This window comes from Bradysia coprophila, unplaced genomic scaffold, assembly GCF_014529535.1.
Source record: "Bradysia coprophila strain Holo2 unplaced genomic scaffold, BU_Bcop_v1 contig_176, whole genome shotgun sequence".
Taxonomy (NCBI): domain Eukaryota; kingdom Metazoa; phylum Arthropoda; class Insecta; order Diptera; family Sciaridae; genus Bradysia; species Bradysia coprophila.
The window spans coordinates 664,167-684,373 of NW_023503442.1; the positions used below are offsets into that span (position 1 = coordinate 664,167).

A 20,207-nucleotide genomic window follows, 5' to 3' on the forward strand; every position below is an offset into this window, starting at 1 on the left:
TCGAAATATTTTTGATACATTGATTTGGACTGAATATAAATTGATTGTGTGGATTTCCTTTTCTGGACAAAGCAATATATAATTGCCCATGTGTCAATACATCTTCAGTGAGGTCTATTCCTATGTAGTATAAGGTAATTCCTTGACATTTGTTTATTGTTATTGCGTAACATAACTTGACAGGAAAATGATGTCAATTTGAATGTAGTGGAATGTACTAAGGTGTGGAGAGATGTAGTGAAATGCACCAAAATGTGGTGACATGCACTGCAGTGAAATGCAGTGAGTTTGGGCTTTATATAAGAAGACAGAAAGTTAGTTTTAAAAACAAATTTATATAGAGATTTGGATTCTAATCGACACCTGTTTCAGGGCTTTCAAAAAGGCGCAGTTATGAACATTTTAACCGTAAAAATGTGATCTTGGCTAATATGGCAGTTATAAAGTTCGGTTCAAAGGGAAAGTTAAAGAGTTTTGCATTTTAGTTGACATGTGATTCAGGGTTTTTCAAAAAAGTCGCTGATTTTATTGCGTTGTACCAAATTCTCTAGAAAATCTTCTTATCTTCTTAAAAGAACTGATATCGCCCAAAACCACTGATATCGGTGGGGCTGACGCTTACAGCTTTAACTCGCAAAAAGAAAAGCAAAAATTTTACCGAAAAAATTCTAGAAAAAAAATTACCAAAAAAATGCGTCAGAAGTCGTTGGGTGAACCACTCTGAAATAATCACCAAATAATCCAAATAAGCCTTCGAAAAAAATAGTGACAAATCAGATGTGAAAAATTACAGAGTCGTAAAACGATTTTATTGAAAATACATGACATCGCAGTCAAACGAAAGATCAGTGAAATAATTCAGCCTCAACTGACCAATGCTCAGCATGGGTTCAGAGACAAAAGATCAGTCGTAACAAATCTGCTCTGCTTGTCGACGTTGGCTCACACTGCTTTTGAACGATCGTGTCAGCTCGATACTTTTTTCGGCGACTATAAGACAGCATTCGACAAAGTAGTGATTCGATCAATGATTATCAAATTCGCAAGATTTGGAATTGGAAGGAAAACGGCAAAGTGGTTGTGGCAATTCCTAATTGGAAGGACAAATTACGTTCAAATTGGCAGCGACAAATCCAGGACGTTCGAATCAACTTCAGGAGTGTCTCCTGGAAGTTCACTTGGACCAGTGGATGTTCACCGTATTCATCGACGACTTAGTTGAAGCCGTAACATTCGCTTGTGTTTTGCTATTCGCCGACGATATTAAACTGGCTGCCATCATCAGTGATTATGTGGATATACGAAGATTGCAGAATGACATCGATAACGTTAACAGATGGAACACAGCAAACTGTCTTCAATTCAACATCGAAAAATGTCACATCTTCAGTATTTATCGACTCGATTCAGCATTCATTAAAGCCGATTACACTTTGGGTGGTCAAATTGTGGAAAGAGTTGAGGAAACCAGAGATTTGGGTATTTTGGTCGACAGATGGTTCCATCTTGGACATCACATAGAAACAATGGCAATGGTATGTCGTCAGATGATCGGCTGCATAAAACCTTTTTCAAATGGTAATTTTACGAAAGATACGCAGGGAATATTGTATGTGACGTACGTCAGATCACGATTAGAATTCGCATCGACCATTTGGAGTCCGGCGGAACAAATTTACAAGGACGACATCGAATCTATTCAAAAGCAATTTGTCATTTACTTGCTTGAGAGCCGAAGTAATGCGACATCATATCGGCTAGCACCGTACGTCGACCGGTGTAAACAGTTGAAGCTGCAAAGTTTGGAAACGAGACGTACGATTGCGGACGCTGTTCTTGCCTTCGACATATACAAAGGGAATATTGTGGACGATATGATATCACCGAAGTTTGTACGCAACACGAGCGTATACTGCCTCAGGGATTCTACGATGCAGTTGCTTACTGAACCGCGAATGTCCAGAGCGTGTCTTTCGAACCAGCCAGTAGTCCGGTTAATCAGAATCGTAAATGAATATAAATCGTTAGTGAGACGGACTAATAGCAGGACGGTTTAAAGAGTCTTTTGTTTGATGTTTTTAACCTTTGACGCGCATATCTGTTAAAACTGTACATTGTGTACTCGTCAAATTCATTGTATTTCTGTATTACATTAATAGTCAGCCAGTTTTTGGCGGTGCAATAAAGTTGATTGATTGATAATATTCTTACAAAAGAACTGATATCGCCCAAAACCACTTACAGCGGAGGTAAGTCCTTTAAGCCACTTACAAAAAAACTGATATCGGTGGGGGTGACGCTAACAGCTTTAACTCGCAAAAAGAAAAGCAAAAATTTTACCGAAAAAATTCTAGAAAAAAAATTACCAAAAAAATTTTGCGGGGTGAACCACTCTGAAATAATCACCAAATAATCCTTCGAAAAAAAGAGTGGTTCACCCCCCGTCAGAAGTGGTAGATGTTGAGGAAAGTACTGTTAAGAAAATTCTTAAAATAGGGACAAAAACGTTTTGAAATAAAGTAAAAGCCGAATCATCTGCCACTTTGTGACGCAACATTTTTTAGGATTTTTTTTTCTAGAATTTATTTCGTAAAATTTTTGCTTTTCTTTTTGCGAGTCAAAGCTGTAAGCGTCCCCTCCACCGATATCAGTTCTTTTGTAAGTGGCTAAAATGACTTGCGTCACGCCTCCACTGTAAGTGGTTTTGGGCGATGTATAAATCTCTCAATCCTTGAAGTGTTTTCAAATCGTTTCCAAACTTTCACCAGCTTTCGACGTTTGTTCCCTGTTCGCTGTTGAATTGCCTATGACATCGTAAAGTTGCATCTCTGCCAAAGATTTTGTTTTTCGGAAGATTCTAGCGGCTGCAAATGCAAATGCTATGCCCAGCACCTGTTGGCAATGAATGGTAAAGTAAAATGAATTTTCATCGTGAGAAGACTGTACAAACAAACTAATCAAACAAGACCAGTCCCAGCGTGCACACAAACTACTCTCTTCATACCTCAAACACTGCAATAACTAACGCCACCGATCCGACAATCATAGTGGTAGCGGAAATCATCTCACGAACATGGATGGTACAACCGTTTTGATAGTACTTGTCGCAGGATAAATTGTTGTAATTACTTTCATCAACACAACAGGACGATGGCATTCGATAGGACAAAGGGGTAGATTCTGTTGTTGAAGATGCATAGTAAGAACTGTAGCCGTATGACCTAGCCTGTTTGTATGGATAATATTGACTCCAATCAATTGGTCCATCGCTGCCGCAGCATTTATACTAATTTAGGAAAATTAATAAATTGCATCAGCAGAATTCGGAAAGCAAGTGTTAAAATCTTTTAAAAAATATTTTTAGCCCTGGTAAGGAGAGGCGGTTAAACATCAGTCTCAGTCAAAAGCACTCAGATGACAAAAAGCTGCATTTGCCGTGCCAAATCGTTCACTATCGGCCCAGCTCATGTTATAGCTGTACTGCAAGCCGTGTGAATCATAAAGCCACAAAATATATCGGGTATATGTTGTGGCGAACATTTTTGGAGTTCGTTGATGGGCTGTTCACATATGACGTCACGCTATTTTACGGAATTTTCGACACCCTCTCCCCTCGTCACGCAAAAAGGGTTAAATTTGACACAAATCTGTTAGAACTGTCACGTTTTGCTGTACTTCCCCTCCCCCCATTCGAGTGTGACGTCATATATGAATTGCCACTGAGATCATCCGAGATTAGATTTGTGAATCGTGAAAACCACGAGATCGATATATTTCGCGAACAAAGTTTTTCCGGAAGAGCGTTTTCTCGACATTTCAAGAGGTCCTCTATCCGAATCTGGAATAAAAATGTTGACCCGAAATTTCGCGAACAAAGCAACCCCAGCCCTTCCTTCCATTGAGGAAAGAGATCCCACAAATTCCTCGACAACATATCAAAAGTTAATTTTTTTGGACCAATCGCACCCTACACATTTATTCTACCATACAATTAATGAGAGGCATTAGCCCTACCAATCGGGAAAAAAATTCATGAAAGTAAATCGTGCTACTCGGCTGTAGAAAGACAGGTGATGGTTTTTCCATGTAACTGCAGACCAACTCGATTTTCATCAATTTTTCAGTTTTTGCAATTATATTGGTTCCCCAAGTTGCACCACTCCTCGTGGTCCACCAACATCTTTCTAGTTCTAGAACTGTAGGTTGACTAGGACTACTGTAAAAGAGTACATGTGGCACTTGGACTACGCGCGAATCGGGTTCAAGTACGTTATAGGGTTACGGATGAACTAGGGATACATACGAACTAAGGATGCGGACAAATTAGGGATGTAGACGTATTAGGGTCACTTGTTTCTTGCATAGCTTACGTGCCGTTGAATCCAATCCATAATTAAGGGATTATCATTGTAGGTCAAATGCCAATTCATCAGCCCCTCGGTGGTAGTTGAAGCAATCCATTGTGATTGACCAATAAATTGGAAAGCATATATTGCGCTCGATATTTGAATTACAAAGACGATCGTCAACAAAACACCAAACTGAAATGATGATTCGATAAATTTTCACACCAACCTCAGACCTAACCTCAAATCCATTGGACCATACTATGAATAATCTCATCGGTTAACTTACGATATTTGTCGAGATGTTGCTCTCATTAAATGCACCGATTAAACCAAAAATCGATACAAATAATAAAATGGCGCCGGTAGCAATCCAACAGATGGGAAGCATTTCGAATTGATAAACAGATCGAAAATTTACGTATACAATGCGACTAAACACTCCAATGTTGATCATAACCAGAGACGTTAGCTAACCAGCAGAGATAACATCAACAGTCGACCGGCGCATGATAAATTGAATTACAAATTTGAATTGCACGCATTCAAATTTGTATGTTGGAAAGTACTTACCAAATAGGCAATGTCCATGAATATTAGAGCATATTTGACACATGTAATTTTCAGTCTCTTGGTGCGTCCCTTGTCTTTATTTACCGTATACGTTTTGGTGATGAAATCGGTCAGATTATGATATTTTTGCCCAACAAAATCTTTCGATGATTGTAGTGACTTTTTCAAGGTTACTGATGTGGTTTCTTCCTCCATTAAATTTAATTTAATTTCAACACAAATTCAGATCTGTACTTGTTAAATCAACGATCGTCGAAATCGTTCTGTTGCTTCGCAAAATGAAAATGTTTTTGATTAGCAGTACTTTACGCATAAATTTATAGGGTAAGCATACCAATTCTCGGACAAGAATGGGTCCACGGACTCCTATTGTTTTTTCGTTCATAAACTTTATGAAAACAATAGGTGTCCAACGACTCATAACTGTCCGAGGACTGGTACGCTTATCCTATAACGACGAGAGATTTTCTTTGTACGATCGATGTGAAACCAGTGAAATGAGTAAAATGTGATGCAAGTCGCTGTGCATGTTTGATTTTACAAGCGCGAAATGCGTCAAAATTTCTCCAAAAAGATCACTGAAAATCTAACATTTTTTGTCACGTCCAACTCTATTCCATGCTGTAACTCCTCACGATGATAAGCTGGAAACCAATGCACTCCTTTCCAACCAAATGTGTGCAACACATACCTGAGAAGATACCGAGATGAGAGGAGTTTGAGCTTCCATATGCTTCGCCCTTGAACAAATGATATCCCTTATTCCGAACTGAAAATAATGTAGAAATATATCGATCTTTTGAAAGAAAGAAATCCACGAGATAATATTGAGGACTCGTAAAAAATTGAAAATGAAGTTGGACTATCAGGATCTGGTAATGGTACAGTATATTGAGCTGTATCGACTGATGGTTGTGTGATGCCCCTGTCCCTGCTAGATGGGATTTCATGTCATTCAGGGACTGACTTATATTTCACTTGAAATTGAAAAAAACAATTTGGTTCCAACTGCACTTTTATTCAAGAATTGATTCACTTATAGACTTTAGTTCAACACTTTGCTTTATCGTTCAGCCAATATCACCTTTGTATGAACTCTATTGCTCAAAAAGTGATAAGGATTCTAATAAGAACTGGAGAACTGTTCTCTTCAAAACCCGGTGTAAGACTGAACTGTTTTGAAACTCGACGAAAGACTTTGGTAAGAATTAGTCCACTGTTCTCCTCAAAAACCGATAAAATACAACTGAAAATTCTGTTCTTGCAACTATCCAACCTCGGATCGTTGAATTGTCTCATAAGCATTATTAGCCTATAACCAAAATTTCAGGTAAATCTATTGAAACGTTTAGGAGTTGCTGGATCCACTTTTCCATATGAACTAACTAAGTAACTAACTAACGTAGGCGAAATCCGATTTCAAAATTATTTTTTTCCCTGAAAGATAGTCGAAATAGTGAGGCTAAGTTCGAAGATGGGCATATTAGGGTCGGCCCTTCGTGAGTTAGGGCCACCTAAGTAATTTAAGGTCTATTGATGATATTTATGGCAAAATAAACGATGGTAAATGACACGGCAAATGATAGGTATTGTCAATATTAATCCAGGAAAAAAAAGGTTTTTTAAATTGGGTGAGTGGACCGTGAGTTAGGGCCTTAGAAGTGAAAGGCTACTCGGCCCTTTGTGTATTTTACATAGAACTCGAGTAAATTTCATTCGTTTTTCGTAATTTTTGTTTGATTTGGAAAGTAATCGAAGGCCGAATAGAATGTTGTTGAAAAAAAATTAACTTTGGGTCCTTGGACTAAGGCCGCTACTAGAGCCCTATGCGTATTTTACATAGAACTCGAGTAAATTTCATCCGTTTTTCGTAATTTTTGTTTCATTTGGAAGGTAATCAAAGGCCAAATAGAATGTTGAAAAAATTTTAAATTTGGGTCCTCGGACTAAGGCCGGTACTAGGGCCCTACGTGTATTTATACTCAATAAATTAAAAAATTTTATCTATCTAGAACGATAATCTCGAGCTTATCTCTCTAGGGAGTTTTTACTTATCTCGATATATCTGTTCTCGACAGATAAAATATGATATGCACCTATTGCCAGACTGTTATTTTGACGTGTAGGCATTATGGCCCACGCCTTCGGCTACACGACAAAATATCAATCTTGGCAACAGGTGCATAATATATAATGGCGATTTGAAATTTTTGTTTCATTTGGAAGGAACGTCGTACGGGGCTTCGTAATTGCGCTATGCGCAATTTCTAAGATGTACACATTCCATAATAATTTTACTTTAACTACATTAACCGGCGCAATAGGCTTACGGTCAAAGTAGGGTGACAGACGCACTAGGGTCACGTACGCAATAGATATACGGGTTTGTACGGGGCTCAGTCGCAGCAAACGCTCCGACTGTTCTGATGGCTCTTTCTAAAAACCATTCCTAGTCACTTTTTTGGCCGCAAATATACTACTGTTAGTAGTACCTAACAATCAAACGTTTCGATCATAATTGCCGTGACGAAATAGTTATGGTAAAAGCGTACCAATTGTGGGACAATAATGAGTCCTTGTTCTTTCATTCATAAACTGAGAAGGTGTCCGATGATTCAGAGATTAGAGTCTTTTCGCTTAGTTTGTGTTCATTACCTAGATAAAAGCATGGGTTTTCAGGTGGTGTAATATACCAATGCATGTGTGCCAACTTGTAAAAAAAACCACGTATGACCGCTGGTGACTCGCAAGGCGAACGAATAATGTGAGAAAAAATTCTTTACACTATTCTTGTCCGAGGATTGGTACGCTTACCCTACGTCGAATCATGACGCACATTTTTTTAAACACATTATGCTCTATGCCTACCGAGAATTTAAATAGTCAAAACAATCTCTTCGAAATTGATTGCTGACATTGAATTATATACCCTAAAGCTAGTGTGGATATAACTAATACAAACACATCAACACTTTTCGTAGATGAACGCTATATATTAAAATTTTGGTATGGTAGAGCATCAGCCCGGCAAGTTGAAGGCCGTGAGTTCGTGTCTCATCCGTGATCATACCAAAATTTTTATTTCAAATTCAATTCGATTCTAGTAAATATTATGTTTTAAAATGTCAACACTTTGAAATTTTGAACATTCCAATCCGTCGTATATCAATTCTCGGTTGAAAAATTTATCTAAAGATGAATTTTTTGTTTGTTAACATTTTTGAGCTCAGACACATCACTAGCGATATCAGACATTTTGTAAGTTAAAACATTAGGACTTGGGTCACTTCAGCCTTTCAGGGGTTCTTGACTGATCTTCGATAACAACAGTTATTTATAAAATTTTTCATCTCCAGGCTGTAAGTAGCACACGACTTTTTCTGTTTGTTGTTTTAAGCGGATTACTTAAAGTGTTCCGAGAAACTGGCAACAATCTTACTGTTTTTGTTTACATTCAAATTAGCGAATGTTTATGTGCAGAAATTTGTACAGTCAACGTAAAAAAAAGAAGTGACTAATCGACTGCGCGGTAGAGATGTGCGGGCCGAGGTTTTTTCAATGGCCGACCCGAGCGGAACCGGACCCGACCCGAATCGCTGGTTTTTAAACCTGAACCCAATAACTTTTTAAGGCCCGAACCCGACCCGACCCGCAATTTTTATACTGAAGAAAAACCCTAAATATACATTAAAATCGCATAGTCGTTCGGTAAATTTACTTTTAACATTAACTTTAAGCATTTGATTCATTTAGTGAATGTGTAACATTATTTTACAATAACCGAAAAGCGCCTAGCAGGGTTAGCCCTTAAAGGTGCTAAAGTTAATGATACATCATTCGAAAGGTCTTGGCCTAGAACTACTTTTGGTAGAGTAGGAAACTCCAAAATGGAGTTATAGTGGAGGGTAACATCTTTGATTTTTTCCGATTTTCTTAAGCTTTTATTTAAGGGTGAAAAAATTCAGAGAAAAATTCGGCGATTTTTTTTTCATATGTTGGAGGTATGTACATACCTGACGCGGATTCGATTCGCATGCCGACGCCAGATATTGCCATCACATTCGACATGTTTTTTTGAAGCCCGTCCGGCCCGAAGCCCGGTCCGAAATTCATTTTTAAAACCCGGCCCGAACTGGCCCGACGTATTTATAGCCCGTCCGGCCCAAGCTCGATCGGGCCGGATAAAAACTCGGACGGGCCGACATTTTCGGGCGGCCCGAAAGCAAATTTCATATAAAAAAGTGCGCGAAACTTTGAAAATCGGGCCAAAAATTTGATTTTTTAGACATTTTCGGGCGGCCCGCACATCTCTACAGCGCATACTTTTTGTTACGCATGTCGATCACAATTCCACGTTTGATTTTCTTCCTTCGCGGAAACCCAATGTGGCGCAATAACGTGGGCTTACAAAGATACGATGATGTCCTAAAAGAATCTTTGGAAACCATACTGAATGTTCAATTGACCGACAGAGTCTGGGCTGAATCGTCCTTACCTATCAAAATGGGAGGAATCGGCATCAGACATGCATCCGAAATGGCACTTCCTTGCTTTTTATCATCAATTCATGACGTCTCTAACCTACTGGACAAGCTGTTATCACAACCATACCGGCAGATTGACCAAGCTAGAATTGAGGCCGAAGGGATTTGGTTCGAAAAGTTTAATGAGTTGCCACAATTGGAACTAAGAAACGTTCAGAAAATTTGGGAATCATTCGTCACGGACATTAAAATCGATTCAATTAAAATTGCATTAGAAAAACCAGCAGATAAGGCGAGATTCCTTGCCAATTCAGTTCGCGAATCAGGAGCCTGGTTGCAAGCCCTTCCATCTCCACAGCTTGGTACCCATTTGACAAACGATGAGTTTCGAGACGCATTGGCTTTACGCATGGGGTCACCGATCGTTCAACGCCATACCTGTGTTTGTGGCGACACTGTAGATAAGTACGGACGTCATGGTCTATCCTGTTCAAAGGCGGCTGGAACCAATCCAAGACATGCATCGGGCAACGAAATTATCCAAAGAGCATTAAAATCTGCGGAAATCCCTGCAGTCCGAGAACCACCGGGTTGTTCAAGACCAGACGGAAAAAAACCTGACGGATTGACGTTAATTCCTTGGGCGAGAGGCAAATCAGCATTGTGGGATTTCACATGTCGTGACACTTTCGCACAATCGTATTTGAACAAAACGTCACAACAAGCGGGCTATGCAGCAGGGACTAAAGTAAGGAACAAGCCTGTAGGCAATTGGCGACAGTGCCCCTCAAAATGGCTACACTGCGATCGACATTTGCCACCACCGAAATTTCTCGGTAAAATGAGTCAGAAAGTTTGAATTCTAACGCCAAAATTTGAACTTGTCGAATATTTGCTGGCTGCGGACATAATAGACAATAAACACACTCATTCTATCCGATCTCGACAGTCGTTGTTTCAATTAAGTATTTCAAACAATGGTCTTTCTAACAATGGTTGATGTTGATTGAACGTGAGCGAGTATTTTTTGTGTGTCATTCCTGAAAAATGGTAAATAAACGTAAAAGCGGTCATCAAAAAAGAAAAGAAACTGAAGAAAAGTTTCGAAGTAATTTGGCAGATCGTCCTGGCCAGTTGAAAATTTCTAATTGGTTTAAGGAAAGCTTTGTACCAGGTTCCAATTCGGTGGAATCAAATACCAATGACAATGTCACGGATGATTCGAACGAAGGTAACTTCAGTCGCTGATTTAGCCTTCCTTTGTCATTTGGGAACGTTTTCACAATGTCATTCGTCTTCGTCTCTCAATTGTAGATTTAGCACAAGGTTCGTTTACTGGAAACGGTACACTCACGCCAGATGATTCCAATTCGGTGGAATCAAATACTAATGACAATGTCACGGATGATTCGAACAAAGGTAACTTCAGTCGCTGATTTAGCCTTTCTTTGTCAATGTGAATGTTTTTACATTGCCATTCGTCTTCGTCTCTCAATCGTAGATTCAGTAAGTACGTCTAATGGGAGCGAAGAGATCGAACATCCACCATTTGACGGTGCAGCTGAAAGTATTCGCCACGAAGCAAACGAAGCTCATGAGAAGTTGTCACTGCCAGTCCTATTAGCGAATAATGACTGCCTGGAGTCTTTTACTAAAAATGCATCAGGACGGAAGAGGCAGTTTATTCTCTGCAAAGTTTGCAGAGATTTTGAAGATGTCGCTAGGAAACATTCATCAAATCAGTTGGTTCCATTCGCAACTGGTATCGTAGTGGATTGTCAAAAAAAACTGGAACGAGTTGTTGACCATTTGGAATCTGCTCAGCATAGAGAAGCAACCTTAGCAAAACGTAACCGGGAATTGTGGGAAGCTCGCAGCGAACGACACGAATGGAGAAGATATTTGACTAAGGAGAATGAATATTTGATTCAAGAACTGACGAAGATGGCTGTCGATGTATACAATGACGCTCTACATGGTACGCTTCCATGCTTTAATTGGGCCAGTAGATCCCTAGCATGCAAAAGAGGTGAACATCTTGTGAAACATTTCAGTGAAAAGGGTGAGAAGTGAATTTCACAACTACGCCTTTTGATCGAACTAAAATAATCTCATTGTAGGATTTGACGTCGACCTACCTCCTTTTGAAATAACTGACAAAATTCTACGGTATCGTAACCCAAGTGGATACAACGAGATGTTGAAAATTATCGCGAACATTGAAATGGCTAAAATTATTGAACGCATAAACAAAAGTGTCTGCTACTCAATCCAAATCGATGGCAGTGTCGATAGAACTCATAGCGACAACAAATTCACTACTTTACGCTTCATTGAACGTGATGGTAGCATTCAGAGCATTTTCCTTGAAGTATCGTCACCAACACAGAATGGCGCTCACGGTTTACTGGAAGCAGTGCTATCAGCGATAAAGAAACTTATTCGAGAGAATTTAGTATCGGTCACAACAGATGGTGAATCTGCTAATTCGGGCCCAGCAGAAGGGTTGTGGAAATTGTTGGAAGACGAACTGGGACGTAAAATTCTCACAATGTGGTGTACTTGTCACCGATCAGATCTGGCTTTAGAGGATATGGAAGACGAGGTTTCTGGAATTACGTTGTGGAAGTCAAATATCATAGCTTGCGCAACATACTTTCGTACATCGAAAAATCGCACTAAGCTTCTTGAAGAATGTGCAAAAGCCATTGGTATCGATTCCCTAGCATTTCCAGCACATAACGAAATACGATTCGCCGAGCATGGTAAGAGTCTACTGAAAGCCATCATCCGAAATTTAGCCGCATGCAGAAAAGTGTGGTCGAAGATAGCAGAATCTTCATCATATGATTACACACGAAAAGATAGATTGAAAGCTTCCACCTTTCTCAATACATGGAAGGTCGATTCTGTTCAATATAAACTGACGGCGTTTATGTACGACATTTACGATGTGTTCACTAGTTTGCAGAAGGGTTTACAAAAATCGTATTTAGTTTTGCCCGACATTCTAACACTACGAGACGGTGCTTTGAGAAAGTTCGATGTTATTATCAAAGGACCATTCCCTGGAGGAGAGGAGGAGAAAGCATTGAAAACAATTTCAGAAAAAAATGCTATGGTTTTGAGTAGTTGTTTCTCTTCGTCGTCAAATAAGAGGTCAGAATTTTATGAAATTCGAGATAAGGTTGCTCGGTCATCCAGAGACTACTTATCACAACGTCTGAACGTAGATCAAGAAAACTCCATTCAACTGATGAAAAATGTACTCTCTGCTAAAACGTGCGCCACTTTCATTCATCATTCTGTCAATGCTTTGAAGTTATTTATTCGCAAAGACGATGAAGAAAAAGTAAATGCTCTGGTGAATGACATCTGTGAACAATGGCCAGTACTGGAGATTATTCCACGATTGGAAACTTCTGATATTGGTCTCTGCTACAGCGTTCGATTACGCCAAATGTTTGTAAAATCACGAGGTGAACTCCAATGGCTACTTGGTGCTTTTGCGGTCACATCGCCCCATAGTATGAATACTGAGCGAGCGGTGAGTCATTTTAACAAAAATAAAACGATTCACCAAGAAAACTACGAGCTCGATCGTGTATCTCAACGATTAAATATTTCATTAAATTGTGTTGGGACGGCATATTTTGATCCACGGCCAGCAGTAACAGGATTCCTTGACAAAACGGAACGTCGATTTCGACCAGCCGACATAGAAATATACCAAACACATGATTTTACGAGGAAGTTCTTTAGAAAGGAAACTACTGTATAAACGGTAACTGTTTGAACTATAATTTTAATAAAGAAATGGTATTTGCAAGATTTGTTTGATTCAGGATCGGTCGTGAACATGAACCAATGAAGAAATTGAAGTTTAAAATAGAGAATGTGAGGCTTATATGTTACTAGGAATTATAGCCGGAAAAATTCTGAAAGTTGAGCTAATCTTAAAAATTTGAAGTAAATATAAAAACGACTCGCATTGTGACAGACTATGGAATGATATCTCCAAACAAGAAAATTCGTTGGTCAAATCTTCGAACAAGGGATTCCAGGGAGGGAACTTAATTAAAATAAAGTCTGTGATAACTCTTTTATTCACCCAAGAACACTCGTTTTAGGTTTTGTTTTGACTTTGGACCCTTGAGTGCAAAAATATGGGCCCCTGACAAGATGCGGCGACACTGCAAAAAATCCTTACTTTAGTCCCTGTATGCAGCGAATCAAGCAGAAACAAAGAAAATTGACCACTACAGTGACCTAGCAGATCATTTTATTTTTATTCCTGTCGCCACTGAAACGTCTGGAGTGTTTGGTGATATTGGTTTGAGATTCATTAAACAAATTGGCAGCAAAATTGCAGAAGTCACAAATGAAAAAAGCTCAACGTCATACCTTACACAACGTTTGAGTGTAGCCATCCAAAAAGGTAATGCGGCGTCAATTATGGGAACAATACCTCCATCCAAGAATTTAAAAGAAATATTTTATTTATAAAAACAATTATGTAAATCGAAAATAGAAATTTGCAAAATCAAAAAAAAAGTAGAAAAATTCGTCACTCGTTTCTGTGCTGCTGGTCTAATGTGCTGTATTTGGTCATCTTCTACATTCAATGCTATTGTGGACAAAACTTTCCGGTCTTTCCTTCCCCAGGCGTTTGTGATTGGATTCGGCGGTTCCTCGTCAATGGCTTCCCAAATATCCTTTTCTATTAAGAGCATTTGCAGCTTGTAACGCCAATTAAAATAGTTGTTTGAATTCAATTTCGCGATGGAATATTGGATATCGGTAGACATTTTCACCAGTAGCAGAATCGATAAAGGTCGAAAACAGAATCCCAATAGCAGACTAGATTGAATTAAAATCCTTTTGTTTCACAGCATACTGATACTTAATGTTAATTCAAAGCACATTTGGGTTGATCAACAAACAATGAGAGTTTTTTTCCAAAACTTCATAAGTCGCACGTATTCATGTAACGTGGGTGATTCTTTTATAGATACAACTGGAAACGGAAAGGTACGTTTTTTTTACGATCCCAAAACCACTTACAGTGGAGGTGTGATGCAAGTCCTGTTATTCACTTGCAAAAGAACTGATATCGGTGTAGGTGACGCTTACAGATTCGACACGCAAAATGATATTCGTCACAAATGGCAGCTTATGAGGAAAGCACGCGAAAGTTTAATCAACAAAAATTTTACACGAAAAATTTTAGAAAGAAAATTGTAACAAAAATCCATTTCTTCATACAAATTTTCAAGTTTTGAAATTTAATATCTCGGCCAAATCTTAACTTTATGAGGCTTGTGATAGCTCGTTCAACTCGTATGGACGCCCAGATTACGAATAAAATACTTAGGCTAGTATGAGCAAAGGGGGAAAAGTCAAAAAGTTCGTGTATATATGTTCCTCAGTCCTACGGAAATTTTTTTTGACAAATTTTTCAGTGTGAACGGACTTGCGTCACGGCCCTTCACTAACGTAGGGCCATGATTTGGCATTTTAAAACTACGAACGAGTTAAGATTCAAAAATTACTGGCTATCTGTAGATAGGCTACGTTTCACTGCGTTCTTGTACGACCTACTAACAGTTTTGAAAATATTTCAAAAGACGTCCAATCAAATTCCATTTCAATTTTGGACCTTCCTTCCAAACGCATCAAAGTACTCGAAGACCTTGCATAGTTAAAAAGCGCATCATTGGAAATGGTTATTGATATACAATTCGAAGCACTTAAAAAATGCCACTCAACTCAATAGTTGTACCTGAATCGGATATCGAAGACTAGATATATCTCAGACGTAACACTCAGAAACGAAATTGGTCGAAAATATTTTGGTGCGTCTGAGGATTTGCCCGGCTTTAGGATAACTATGACTTTCGCCTTCTTGACAGCTGGTGGTACATTCTTCATCATCAGGACGTTGTTGAAGAAGCGAGTCAACCATTCGATGGCTTTGGGTCCGCGTTTTAATATGAATTCTGAATGAATATAAACCAAACCTGCTGCTTTCCCAGCTTTGCCGTGCTTATGTACTTGCTTTTTTCTCTTGTTTTTAAGCGTGGAAAGAAGCGAATGGGTCACAAATTCCAAGAGATTGGTGGTAGGTGAGCACCCCTCTGATAAATACGGCTGTCAGAATAAGCGCTATATAAGGGTTGTAGTGGAAGTGAGTCTCAAGGATACGAAGAGAGTATCTCTGTATCCCCAGAATTCTTCAGATATGTATTTGGGCGCTTCATTAAAATAAAAAGAAAAATTTCCAAAATTTTCTTTATTCAATTTACGATATTCATCAAAACAAATGTAAAAGTAGCGGAAGAAACCACAATAAATATTACACAGACAGCGATTCGTTTGACAACGTAACTTTTGTGTCACTTTTCTGTCCAAAAATCAACTAACAAACACTATTTTGCACACATTGACTCACTGTCTTACTTGTTCAGTGTTCGCTTAAGCCCACGATTGATCGTCTTACTTACAAATCAAAGGATCCAATAAAAACGGTTGGAAAATATACGGTAAGTTCAACCGCCCGTTTAGTAAAGATTTTCTCGAAATTTTTGTAAAACGAAACTTCTCTGATCCGAAAACTTTTACTGCTATTGCACAACGAATCGATAGGTCTGTCTATTTTCTGATCACAGCTAATACGGTCACCCTCGTTCCATGCTTCTCCGGTATGGATTACTTTTTTACAGAACCGGACAGTTCCATCACTCAGATAAACTAAAGATGTGTCAAGATTCGGTCGTCCTGGCAACAATCTGCCTGAGAATCCCATGGCAATCAAAGGCCCACTGTTCACCACACACAAACTGAAGAATGGATTGGACGGTTCTAATGGATCAATCAATTGTGCAACCGCGTTGCCAGATTCGTCCTCCTTTTCCAAGATACATTGGTTGTGATGCGTTTTCATATTTTCGAAAGTTTGATAAATCTCACTGTCCGCATTTAACAATAGCCTCACTTTGCTGATTGGTGCAACGGAAACCAAATTTTTCAGTCTTTCGATCTCATCCACATACGTGGAGATCGTGCCTTGCAATCTGCTAATCTCTGCTTTGAGGCCCTCTTTCTGGGCGTGCTGCTGGGTCACTGTCGTTGATAGGTGCGATACTTTCTCATCCTGACCATGAATTTTAGTTTTCAAATGGACCAAACAATCGTTCGCCAAATCACGGCGCCTGATTATAAGGCCGCATCCTTTATTGCAAGTAATTTCTGTATCCGGATTGTTGTTGCATACGCTCCGATGGTTTTCCAAATGTTCCAATTTCACGGCCATGTTGCATCCATTCTCCTCTTAAAAAAAGAAAAAAAAAATTGCGTCACAACAAAGGAAATGCTGAAAATAGAAGACACAGGGCCACTTACCAAAATCACATTTGATTTCCAGTTTTCCGAGTAAATTACGAAGCAATCGGCTCGGCTTTCTAAGTTCAGCCTTCCGTAATGGCTGTCGATCGATCGGACAAACTTTTTTTAGTGAAAGCCAATTCTTTATGCATGCCGTGCAAAAGAAGTGCTCGCATGGCGTCTCCATGGCATCTTGCAGAACCGATGCGCAAATTTGGCATAGAAGTTCGTTATCCATTACGGCACCAACAAAACGCTCCACATCGTAACCCATTTTACTTGCTTAAATTGGGATGATTTGTCCACCAAATGCTTATGAATGATCCAAAATTGACACGTTCTGCCGGACACTGTTTGCTGTCTCTTAAAATTTATTTTTTGTTGAAAGTTTATTGCATCACACCAAAAAAGCAAAAGACTGACTTTACACGCCAACAGCCGAACACTAAATGATATTCATGAACATATGAATTTGTGTAAATACTGTTGGTAGCACTGATTTCCATTTTTCTATACATTAGCGCCACCTGTTGCTCGTTTCTCTAGTCAGTGAAGTCAGTGTTTTTGTAAGTTGGTACCACTGACAAGCTTCGATGTGTCAAAAATTCTTTTGCATTTATTTGAGTTGGTATCACCGATTCATACAGTCGTTTGTTGAAGAAGTGCTCAAGATCAAAGTTTGACGGAGCTAAAATTCACCTGAAAGTTTGGATCCGTGTTATTTGCATTGCCTTCTGTGTTTATATACTTTGCTCAAGATGTCACTCAACCGATGTGAAAACTCAGTTGGCACCACTGATTTCATCTAGTGCTGCATCAAAAACTTTTTATTAAATACGTTTAAGAGATGCAGAAATAACGCTGGTCCACCGGCTCAAAATAGTATTTCCTGCTCATAAAATTTCAGCCGACGTTTTCCTCCTACATATTGGTGGTATTGGAGATTTTCACGACCAATAGATGTCGTTGCTTCCTACGTACCATGTGTACTTCTACATTATTTCCGGTACTTGTTTTTGTCACCATTTTCTATGCGCAATAATTTTTCATTCTTAGGCTGAATTCACTCACAGTCACTCGGATTTTACATCCGCTTATGTAAACCACGCCTCTTTTCTATCGTTCAAATACATCTGTTAAGCAAAACGGAGTGAGTGCGAATACAGCCTTACCATTTTGCCACATTAATTGATGACAACAACCTTCTTAAAAATGCCACAGTATGTGTAATGTTGCTGATATGTTTGTGGGCCATATTGAATTACTCGAAGTAAATAATGGACACCGAATCATGGCACATCGTCCGACGGTTGCCGAGAGGTAAGGTCAACCTTATACTGTTTTTAAGAATGGATAGAACCTCACACGAAAAGATAAAACGGCAAAATAACATTATAAACTGGATATTGGGCCCGGTCGAGGTAAATCTCGAGAAGAAATCAAAGGGGAAAAAAGTAGTTTTGCCGTCTGGTTCCACCCAGGATAGCCCGGCTATGACCAGTGATGACAGTGGTATGCAGGGGATAATTGCTAACTCCACACCCAACACAAATCAGTTCAATTTTGGTTCAACCAGAAATCTGTTTGTGGCTAAGAAATCGGTTTCGGTTAGAAAACCGGCTTCGGCTGGAAAACCGGCTTCGGCTGGAAAAACGGCTTCGGCTGGAAAACCATCTTCTCATGAAGAGATGGAAGTTGCCTATTCGGCTGCTGGGCTCATCCAACTGGAAGGGTCCGGGTCGAATGGTCATCCTAACCTTTTATAGGAATGGATCCAACAAACCAAGCCATAAACAACTTTTCAGCTCCAGGTTTACAGTCTGGCTATGCCGGTACTGCCCTAAAAGTAGCACAAATTAATTTGCTCCACTGCAAAAAAGCCACGTACACCTATTGTCGTGACATCAGAGTGGAGCAGACAAATATATCACTAATACTAGAACCATGGATTAGGGGTAAGAAAATACATGGTTTCGGGCAATTGCACGATCGTCTGTTTTACCATAAAAAAGGAGTTAGACCAAGGGCAGCTATTCATATCTCCCCGGATGTAAATGCACTCGCCTTAAATCAACTCACTGAAGACGACCTAGTAGCGGTAAGGATATGTAGAAGTCAAACTTCCTCCCCCCGGCCCAGCGCTGGAAAAGGTTGTAGAATTTTGTAGGCAAGATCGCATTCCACTTCTGATTATGATGGACTCAAACTCACATCACAAGATATGGGGCAGTTCAAATATAAATCGAAGAGGAGAGGATCTTCTGCAATATCTGATGTCGACGAATCTCCTTGTCCTAAACAGAGGCAATAGGCCGACCTTTGTTAACGCAGTCAGGAAAGAATGCATTGATGTGACGTTGGGGTCTAGCGGTCTGCTTGCAGAATCCGTTCGCTCTTGGAGGGTTACTGACGAGGAAACTTTTTCAGATCATAAACTGATCAGGTTTGACATTAGCGGTGGGCTTCCGCGCGGATTACCATTTCGTAATCCGAGAAAGACGGACTGGGATCTGTATAGGCAACGGCTGGGGTAAAACCTGCAAGCTTTGCCGCAGGTGGATAGGTATCTGACAAGAACTAGTCTAGAAGAGGCGAATGAGAGGTGTACAGCCGCCATCGTAGATGCTTTTGAGTCTGCCTGCCCTCTTAGGAATCCTAGACCACTGTACAAAAATGGATTGTGTAGTAATGAACTTGACAAGAAGAAGAGAGCTGAGGAAAGCCTGGAATCGGGCCGGTAAATCGAACCGGTATCAGGAAGAAAACAAGTCGAGGTATAGGGAACTTCTCAGAGATTACAACCAGGCCCAGGAAGATCTGAAGGAAAGTAGTAAGAGAAAGTTCTTTGAGAAAGCTAACTCCATTCCGAGCTATGCCCGTATACACAAGCTCTTGGCGAAGGATAAAACGGCTCAGGTTGGTTCTCTTTTGAAACCTGATGGTACGTTTACCCGAGATAGTAGAGAGACAGCTGAGCATCTGCTTAGGACTCACTTTCCGGGAAGCGCCCACCTACAAGAGGAAGAGAATCAGGTTTCAGAAGCTTCGGAACCAGTGCCTTCGCGTAGAGACTGGTCGTTTGCGGAAAGGCTTACTAAGAAGGGTAAAGTCAAGTTGGCTATTTTCAGGTTTTTCTCGTTTAAGTCGGCTGGCCTGGATGGAGTGTTTCCAGCCCTTCTCAAAGAAGGTATAGATCTTTTGCTTGACAGGCTGAGGAGCATTTTTAGAAACTCAATTGCTCTAAACTATATTCCCAGGCTTTGGGAAAAAGTCAGAGTCGCTTTTATTCCTAAACCAAGCAAAGCCTCGCACTGTGAAGCAAAGGATTTCCGCCCGATTAGCCTTGCGTCTTTTCTGCTGAAAACGCTGGAGAGATTGTTGGACTATTATGTGAGAGGGGAAGAGCTTAAAAGATATCCGC

At 39.7% G+C, this 20,207-nt stretch overlaps 1 protein-coding gene across 1 annotated transcript; it reads right to left on the minus strand.

Annotated features, from left to right (window-relative positions):
• Nucleotides 1-2,536: 2,536 nt before the first annotated feature.
• LOC119075057 (tetraspanin-33-like) lies at nt 2,537-5,171 on the minus strand. The gene is made up of 5 exons (XM_037181449.1): nt 4,920-5,171; nt 4,636-4,818; nt 4,371-4,541; nt 3,005-3,286; nt 2,537-2,892 (listed from the first exon to the last, which is right to left on the minus strand). The coding sequence occupies exons 1-5, from the start codon at nt 5,112-5,114 to the stop codon at nt 2,743-2,745; spliced, it is 981 nt and encodes a 326-aa protein (XP_037037344.1). The 5' UTR covers nt 5,115-5,171; the 3' UTR covers nt 2,537-2,742.
• Between the last annotated feature and the right edge of the window lie 15,036 nt (nt 5,172-20,207).